At 41.8% G+C, this 9,659-nt stretch overlaps 1 protein-coding gene across 1 annotated transcript; it reads right to left on the bottom strand.

The window, feature by feature from the left end:
• Positions 1 to 2,511: 2,511 nt before the first annotated feature.
• LOC120746063 (meteorin-like protein) lies at positions 2,512 to 9,622 on the bottom strand. Its single transcript, XM_040051286.1, has 4 exons — positions 6,928 to 9,622; positions 6,071 to 6,480; positions 4,337 to 4,396; positions 2,512 to 3,565 (listed from the first exon to the last, which is right to left on the bottom strand). The coding sequence occupies exons 1-4, from the start codon at positions 7,002 to 7,004 to the stop codon at positions 3,237 to 3,239; spliced, it is 876 nt and encodes a 291-aa protein (XP_039907220.1). The 5' UTR covers positions 7,005 to 9,622; the 3' UTR covers positions 2,512 to 3,236.
• Positions 9,623 to 9,659: the final 37 nt, after the last annotated feature.

Here is a 9,659-nt window from a genome sequence, read left to right as displayed (position 1 = left end):
CCTAATCTTCCCCTGTCATGAAAAAAGGTAATAAAGAAACCTAATCAGCAAATACATTACACATTTACGTTAGCGAGTGCTCTCTCGCAATGTCAGGGCATGTTGTAAATATGCCTTTTTGCCGACATATTTATAGAAAAAAAAAGTCAGTTAAGCATCATTGGCAGATAATCTGACAAAGACAAAAGGAAAAGAACAAAAAAGGACACAAGAAAAAAAAGTAGAAAGTTCATTATGAGTAAAAAAAAAAAAAGCCAAACAAGTAACACTGGTAGTTTTATGACTAACACTAAATGTGATGACAGAGACTGGGCAAAACAACTTTTCTTTCCTATACAATAAAATTAGACGTATTTCACATTAGTAAAGGTGTGTGTGTTTGTGTAAAGTTTTTGCATTCTCTCACTGGCAGTGTTGGAGACAAAACAGTACAACGCTTCACACTGCAGTAGGTTTAATTTCAAATCAAACAGAGTTACAGCTGATGATGGAACTCAGTTCACCAGCCTCTTCTTCAAATACAAAGAAAAACATGTTGTTTATCTGGAGATTAGGTTGGGATTTGTGTGTTAGACTGTATCTGCAATTTTATTTCAGCTTCAAATTACCAAGAGCGCGATAGAAAGTAATGTTCAACCAGATGCTGGAATGATGGCAATAAAGCTCTCAGACTGATGCCCTTTGTATTTTTTTTATTAAAGCTTTGGTCAGAATTTGATTATTTCAAACACAAATGCTGCCCATTTTCAAAAGGAGACCAAATAGCGATCTTTTCAGAGCGAAGAAACATCTCTGCTTCAGCTTTGTGTTGCTGCTACCCATGTCCCAGGTCTCTATAGCGGGAGCGGTGAATGCCTGCTCGGCATTGGAGGGTATCATGCTGTTTCCATATTGTACCCCTGGGCCTCCCCACAGCAGTAGCCCACATGGGAAAGCAGACCAGGCGGCGGGATAAACCAATTACCCCCCAGTCTGGGTGGACTCCTGCCGGCGCACCATGCAGCAGCTCCGGGCCGAGCCCTCCTAGGCTCGATCCCCATGAGAGCCTGCTGGAATTCCCAGAGATGAGAATAGTGTGGTCTCAAAGGCCTGCAGAGAGACTATATTTTGCTTGGAAATTTGACATGGTGGCCTCCTGGGACAAAGCTGAAGGAGGAGACTTCAAACTGTGCTTCCGTAGGATTAAAAAAAAAACATTTGTGGAAGCCTTCATTTTTGTGGACCATTCATCAACATTAGGCACTTTTAGACCTTTATCCACTTCTTATACTCACAGATATCTCTGCAGAGACACATGCGAAGAAAATGGGCTTTTTTCTAAAACTCTGATCTCCAGAAATATTACCCATCTGCTAGAACTATAATAAAATATGCATATAATAAATTAGATTTTCTACAGGTAATTACAAATTAACTTTTACTAAATGAGCACATTTTGGATCTATATGCTGCTGTGCCTTGGCAGAAGCAAATATGAATACTAACAGGAATGATGGAGAAAAATCTAAACTAGAATATGAAACTGAGCCTAAATGCGCAAGAAGAGAAAATATTTATGGAGTTAAAGAAAACAGAGGGCTCTCCTCTCCTCTGACTTCTTGCATTCATGAGCCCTGATGGTTTCTAGATGACAGCAGCCGTGACAATGGTCATTATGTCTGCCAGAGGCCTAGTCGCCGCAGGGCCATTGTGTGTGCCCCATTCACCACACAGTCATTTACACTTTCATTGGCAGCTATTTAGTCCTCATAAAACGTTCAACACACCAATTTGTGAGCCCTGCTCAGCCAAGGAGAAGTGTGGAATAGGCTCAGAAAGCAGTTGCTTTAAAAGTCAATTAATTGTTCCCTTCTCCTGGGAGGGGCTGAAGGGGAGGATCCCCGGGCTTCAGGGGGCCTCACATCTGTCTATTCATCTTCTTGGGCCATGATGCACAGGCCACACGGCTCAAAAGAAACGCCCGATTCAGTCTGCTCAGAGTTGTGGCCAGCTAAGATTCTGTAATTCGCTTTGAGGAAGGGTTATCCTATTATAATAAGAAGCTGATTCCTGGGCGAAAAGATGTATTAAAGAGTGAAAGAAAACAAAAATGAGCTTGAAAGGTACTTTGGCACTAAATCCTCTTCTGTGCAGACCGATATATATATATATATATATATATATATATATATATATATATATATATATATAAAACAGAATATGCTGCATGCAATGAGAAAGTGGGTGGGAAGTCATTTAAGCCGTCACAAAGGCACCTTTTAAGAGGCCAAAGCATATTCTGTCTAAACAGAGGGCCTCATGAAATGTCTGTTTTATTCATTGATCATGAGCTCATTGCACTTCTCAACACTTCATCAGACACAGTTATGAGCTGACCACAACATCTGTGCAAACTGTTTAAAAGAGTGTGTAAAAAAAACCCATCTGTGGATTGATTGTGTAAATAATGAAATGTTGATTTATCTGTTACAAAAAAACATTCTTCTGAATAACAGTCTTTATTTTATTTATTTTAAAATGGCAAAATGAGCACATGAGAGCGACGGAGACGTGTAGACATATTTGATTTATTTAAAGCTCAACAATCCGGAGTCTCAGTTGTTTCTAGATTTCATCCACTCTCCAACCGAAAAAAAAGAAAGGAAATAAAGTAAAATATCTACGGCAAACATCTCCAGCTGCAAGAAAAAAGATCGCTGCACTGCGATCCTGAATCAGAAAGAAAAGAACTGCCTCGTGCAGGATCCAGCAGACAGGAGTAAACACAAAACAGATGATTTCACAATGCTGTAAGTGATAAAACGTCGTATATATGTACACTCCTATTCAGTAAAACAAACTGACAATAATATATGGCTGTGCTTCAATCCACCCTCCTGCCTCAGTTCATAGGGCAATTGTCACAGAGAGGCAGCAAAATGAACAACAGTTAATGCAGGGAGAGGCACAAAAAGAGAGCAGCAACTCAACCCCTCCTTATTCTCCCAGGACTGAGGGCATTGATGGAAGAGAGACAAAGGCCGGCCCTCTCTGAGCTGCAGTGCAGGAGGCCCTGCTGGTTAACTCTATTCTCCTCCTCCAAATTAGTTTTTATCACCAGCATTTCAGCGGCTTTTCCCTGCTGGTGCCACCTTGGTGGAACGTGACAGCAAGGATCTGAAGTGCGCCAGTGCAGAGGTGGTTAGACTTCTCAGCTCAGTATTGCTAAGATGACTCGCGCACACACACACACCTCCTCAGTCTAAAGGAAAGTCGCAGGAATTCTGGCGTGCCGTTCGGGCATTGTGGTAGACAGACAGGAAGTCTTTGTATCGCGGGGCACACCCTAACCAAGCTTCCCCAAAGTGTTCCGACCCAGTGAAAAGAAACTCTCCGTCTCCGGGCTTGACGTGGCACTGCAGGAGTGTGTGGATGTGTCCACGCCAGGACTGACATGACACCAGTGGATCCAGATGTTGCTCAAACACTCCACTGCGCTGCCAGTACACCCTCAGCGCTGATACCTCCACTGAGGACATTTGACGCCGAGAGTCATGGGTGACCTTTTTGATGTAGCCTCGAACAACTGAAAAAGACAGGAAAGCAGAACTACGTGTTTACGCCGCATCCAGTGGATGTTTCAGATAAAGTGGTCACTTAATTAGGGGAAAAAGCTGGCTTGATGGGGGCTAAACAAAGGTTAAGTGTAACAAGACAGAGGACTATTTTTGAACTGGGACATATGAAGAACTACTCAAGTAGAGTTTAGTCTCCCTTTAAAATGAACAAACAAAAGCACAGACAAAAATGTCACAGCCTCACTCAGCAGATCATCAACATCTGTTTGAGTTTGTCTGCACTGCTGTTGTCCCATTATGCAGCCTAACATGAGATGGGTTTTTAAGTGTTGCCAGGTGGAGAGTGCATTCAGCTGTAATTCAATTAAATTTTGTTTATATAGAGCCAAATCACAACAACAACAGTCACATAAAGGCATTTTATATTGTAAGATAATGACCCTATAATAATAGAGAGAAAAAGCTCAGCAATTCCCTAGAAAGCATTGGTGACAATAGGAAGGAAAAACTCCCTTTTAACAGGAAGAAACCTCCAGCAGAACCAGGTTCAGGGAAAGGCAGCCATCTGCTTTGACCAGTTCAGGAAGAGGGGAGGGAGTCAGGAGAAAGGAGATCCTTTAGACGGTGGCGTGATGTACAAGATTATATTTCAAGGAAAATCTTACTGTTGCTGAGTCATTAAGATAAATTCAATGATGCAGCTGCAGGAAAAGCCAGAGGGAACAAGAACAATAGCAAGAGACGCGTCATCTTGTCATCTTGCTGAGTAAGATACCCACCAAAGTCGCTGCTGCAGATAGCCATGAGAAGTTCTGTGTCATTGCAGGGTCGACAGGATGCTGTGGGTGGAGAAAATCATTTCACAAAATTAGAAATGTGCTCTTTGCTGGGCAGCTTTGCGACTATCACAGCTGAAGACCTGCATCGAGTAATCTTCCGCTTGTTCTGCTATGTTGTTTCTCGCCTTACCCACTTCTCTCTGTCAATCACGTCCTCGCTCGGCCTGCTTAGCTCTCTTTTCTCTCCTAACCGTCATGATTCAAAGCTCTATAGCTGACAGTGACTGACAGAAAGGTGTCACTTCTCCTCGCCAACACTTCACTGACCTAAAATCTGACCCACATACCGGCTCCATTCATCCCCCTTCTCACATCACACACTGAAGAAACCATGGCTTGGCCAGAGGAATGCTGCTTCTAGCCTCTGCCCATCGCACCACCTCCAGATCAAAAACCCACGCTAGTCTTGACCCCACGTTTGACTCCTTTTGTATCTACCTAATTGAATGACCCCGTGCCAATGCAGGAGCCTGCAGGAGTCAAACACTCCGCCAGACTGGCAATACAGAAAAGATAAACCTGCAGCTGTCTATTATAGGCACAGAATGACATCACCACACTGAAACCAGCCCGCACACATGGATAAATGCTAATAAACAGACAAGCACAATGATAAGGCATTTGTGGAATCTGCAAAGTATTTGCAGTCTCAATTCAGGCCCTTGGCCCGGTGCCCTCCAGCCACTATGCAGTCTGCTCAGTCCCATCTGCTTTGTCCCTTGATGGAAACCAGACAACTAGACTGACCAGCAGCTGCATGCTGCAGTCCACAAGGCAAGACTATAATTCAATAACCACTTTTTTTTTCAAATTGGGAATTATGACTGGTAGGCAAGTCTCCCTCGAAGATCCAAATCTGCTGTTTGAAGTCACTATAGCAGTACATACCTCTGAAACCATGAGAAAAGTTTTAGTGCCACTTTTAAATGGACACCCTTTATAACGAGTATAACTTTTGAATATTTAAGCTACTGACTAAAGCTCATAAATTATTTGGTAACCATAAGAACAAAGTAGGAAATGTGATATGATCCAGTCAGTCAAAGCAGCTTTTCAGAACAAGACAACTTAAAAAGTCGATGGTTATAAATGAACCGTGAGGAGGGGCGACTCCAGTATGACTCCATACATAACTGCTGTGCCTAAGCAGAGTCTTGTTATAGTTCCTTAAATACTACTGCGCTACTGTTACAGTTTGGAGAGAAATATTATGATTTTTAATTCAAACCCCCACAAGAAATGAGTGTGGCCTAATTTCTGATCTATCGGCGAAAAGAAGAGCCTTCCTTCCTACTTATCTAATGGCTCACATAAAATAATTGCGGAAAATAGAAATACAAAAATAAATGATAATAGTGAGATGAAATATTAATGTAATTTCAGCTCAGTAGTCAAATGGATATCACATCAAATGTTACATATATAAAAAACATTTATTTACTCATTTATTGCTAATACTTATATCATTAAAAATTATTAAATGCAAACGTGACTTTAAAGCAGAGCCTTTACATTAATACTGCGGGACTGACTGAAATGATTTTGCTTTAGCAAATAAGAAATATTAATACGTTCATAACGTACACCTTTATAAATGGTGCTTTATCAGAATGGGACCTAAAGCCAAATTTTGATTTAGGTTCAATCTCCTCGAACCAAAAGATTACTACTCACTCTCCAGCCCGCTGGGGCCGAGGTTTGGCGCAGCAGCACTCCTGTTGGTGAGCAGCTCGTATTTGAAGCCCACCGTGCGTCTGTTCCGCGGTCCATCACTCTGAGGGCTGGCCTGGAGGTAGATTACGGGCTTGTGAGGTCCGTCTGCCCGGAAGCAGAACACCTGATACTCCGGCCGCCCGCTGTCCGTCACCAGCAGCTCCAGCTGCCCGGCACGCTCAATGAACACGCTGGCTCCGCCGAAGGAGGGAGACGGTTTGATGCAGATGGAGGTGTGCCGGGCGGAGGACAGATTGGGCTCGAGGACCACTCTGAGGGCCTGACCCGGGTAGACCCACCTCACCGAGCCCTTTGTACAGCGTAATCGCACCTGGAGTACAATCCTGGAATCCACGCCAGCTGCAAAACCGCTGGATTCGGAGGGAAATGCCAAATCAAATACTGCCTGGCACTGCATGGATGTCATCACTACTAATAAAAACTAAATGGTTCGATCCTTAATAAATTATTCAACCATATTAATCTAACAAAAAACTCAAATGGACCAGATTCCAACTTATTTGTTTATCCCTTCTGCATTAAATTTAAAAAGTCTGTTCATAAATTCCGACCATCAGATCCGCAGATTTAAATATGAATTATTCATTAATGTTATTTCATCTACCAAGCCTCCTATTTTAATTCTCTTAACGGATTGTAAATGTTCTACAAAGCGAACGGTTTGAAAAAATATAAGTTACATAAGACAAGTATCAAAGCTTCTCCCCAATCTTTACCCGAGGAGCAACATTGCACTCAGTGTTTTCAAAAAATCGTTTAAAGAAAAGAAAAATCCCATCTGAAATCACAGTTCTTACCTTCCAGTCCAGTTACACAAATCAGCTGCACAGCGGAGAGCCAGAAAACACGTCAAAATAATCAGATTTGGCAACATCTCACCCACACAAAGATAGAAAACCCCAGAGAGGCTGGTAGCAGTGCATGGCTGGAGAGTTTGTCAGTGAATAAACAGAGTGAGGGCTTTCTGCTGCTGCTCTCTGGGGACTGGTGCGGGGGGGGGGGCATCGCTCCTGTGCTCTCTCTCTCTCTCTCTCTTTCTCTCTCTCTCTCTCTCTACACAGCAGTTAGCACACTCTCCCCTCTCTTTGTCAACCTCTAATTAGGAGCGATCCAGTTGTTCGGTACTGCCGGCCAGCTCTTTGTCTTTGCTCTATAAAGACACAATCGGTTTGAAGGCCCTCAGCCATCTGTTAACATCTTTGCGCTTTTCTGCACTGTAATTCATTCACTCCTGAAGTGTTCAGGGTGTATTATTTAAGTTTTACTGGAGTTCTTAAGTTGTATTTTGTATCTGATTCATTCAACATTCAAAAATGTTGCTTGCCATAAAATTGCTTTCATTTTCAAAAAAAGTTACAGTTCCTGGGAGGGAAAAACGTCTGATTTCAAATCCCCGACTGCGTTAAGAGAAGCCTGATCTCTGTATAGACATTCTTTTAGAGGCAGGCCATCTACAAACAGAAAGAGCAGGCAAAGGAGGAGGGAAACATGCAATGCATCCGAACTTGAGCTTCATCTAGTGGCGGGATGATGCACCGCAAGGTCTCCCCACATCTGGAAGGCAAAGTAAAGCCTGCTGCGGGCTTCTTCTGCAAAAGAGAGCGAGTGCAGGAGCAGGCTGTTCCCCTCCTGCCTCTAATTCTGCAGCTGGGTACAGAGTGGAGTGAGTCACTGAGTTGTCATCAAAAATGCATCCACTGAGGAGCTCTTCTGGATTTTTAACCTGCGGGGTCTTTGTGTTTAAGTAGGTTGGCATCCCTTTAAGGTCCCGCTGGTAGCGACATCTCGTGGACGTGTGCGGAACGTAACAGTAACGTAACTGATCCGAGAGCTGGCGCTTCGTGTTTGTCGAAAACGCCCTGACAGGAGGGGATTTTGACAATGAGTAGAAGCAGTCACAGGGACAGTCCCCCCATCAGATGTCGCCTCAGCTGCTGGAGAAGCCGCAAATATGGAGGAATCAAATCATACCCGACATTACAAGTGTGAAAATAGACTTGGTAGTTTTTAGTCCCTGTTTACTATACGCTTTTTTAAAATTGTGAAGTTCTTTTTCTGTTATTTTAAATACGATTATAGAAGTGTTCGCCGCACTTCCGTTTCCCATTTAGATATGACCTTGTTTCCAGCTTCAGTTCAACATTAGAAAACGTTACAGAGGTTAAAAATAAACAAACAAATTAAAAAAGAAAAAAAGCAAGAGTCAATTTCCAGGATCGGCTCACAGAGAGACAAAGCTAACAAAACAAACAAACAAAAAAAATGAATGGAGGCTTTTTGTGTGAAGCGTGACCTCTTACAGTGCAGACTGGATCCGGAGGCCAAATGAACCAAGGTGCTGCATATCATTAATAATAATATAAAAACTACAATATCTACACGATCAATCCATCGCTTTAAATTCGTGCATTTTGTATTTTTTTTATTTAACTTTTAATGAAATGTATTCATCGCTCATGTGCATTCGGGGCACGGGGTCACGGTGTCTGTGGTCATGTCTGCAGGCTTTATGTCCAAACCACAAATCACTCAAACTAATTACAGATGTGTGTCATTTACTGCGTTTTATTTCTTTATTTATTTGACTAAATAAATTCAAACTGTTAACGCTAACACTCACTGCCTGACTGACAGTGGCGTTAAGGCCTCTCTGTCTCCATAACGTAAACGCGATCTCATCTACTGAGATAATTAATTACAAAAAAGAAAGAAGCAGATTCAAAGATTATAACTTTGATTTTTCTTTTAAATTTTTTTTTTTTTGGTCTTAGGTTTTAAAGCTCCACAGTTCATTTTTTTTACTCTCGAGTTAAAACCCTTTTCTATTTTTTTTTTCTATTGAATTAAATGTAAAAACTAATAATGAAGTCCATGATTTCTTCGGCGTGACCTCAGGCCTTCACAGTATGAAGTGAAGTTTTTGGGAACTTGAGCTCCGCCGTTTGGCTGCCTTGACAAAATTTCCAATCAAAATGTTTATTTTTAAACGATAATCAGATTTTATCTGCCAACAACGTTTTCCACGCCCATACAGGTCAGTGCTTACAAAGACTTTGTCAGCTTTCACATGTTTAAATAAGCGTTTTAAGATCAGGACTTGACGCAAAATATAAAGTCACGATAAACAATTTTCTGGAGACACTTCTAAATATGAATCTGTGCATTTCCTCTTTGTCAGGAATGATAAAACATTACACATTATATTTATATTATTTTTGGATAATAATACACTCCCACGAATTAATATGGGCAAATTAATTTAAAAAAAACCCAATTACAATAACCTCTGATCTTAATTAAAATCGCGGTGTTTTGTTGAACGCAGGATGGTGCAAACCTAAAGCTAGAATTTGGGCTGAATCACGTACAAAACTTCATCACAATTCAAACAAAACCACCTGTCAGCCAGCGAGAAATCGTATTTGGCATCGCTGTCAAAGAATGTTCCAGCTGAATGAATTTTAGCCAGCAAAGATTGTGGAATAGTTCCACAAAGACCGCGATCAGATAACTCTGTTTATACTTGCAG

The sequence above is a fragment of the Simochromis diagramma genome, unplaced genomic scaffold (assembly GCF_900408965.1).
Source record: "Simochromis diagramma unplaced genomic scaffold, fSimDia1.1 OVJJ01000321.1, whole genome shotgun sequence".
Classification (NCBI taxonomy): domain Eukaryota; kingdom Metazoa; phylum Chordata; class Actinopteri; order Cichliformes; family Cichlidae; genus Simochromis; species Simochromis diagramma.
Note: the sequence above shows the minus strand (reverse complement) of the source record. Positions and strands in the feature narration are given on the sequence as shown.

Bases quoted from the DNA above. Each gene is read 5' to 3' on its own strand.
- LOC120746063 (XM_040051286.1), bottom strand. From the start codon at position 7,004: ATGTTGCCAAATCTGATTATTTTGACGTGTTTTCTGGCTCTCCGCTGT. The intron at 6,481-6,927 runs GTAAGAACTGTG...CTCCGAATCCAG, and splicing joins TTGTGTAACTGGACTGGAAG to CGGTTTTGCAGCTGGCGTGG. The intron at 4,397-6,070 runs GTGAGTAGTAAT...CTCCACCCACAG, and splicing joins CGGCCCCAGCGGGCTGGAGA to CATCCTGTCGACCCTGCAAT.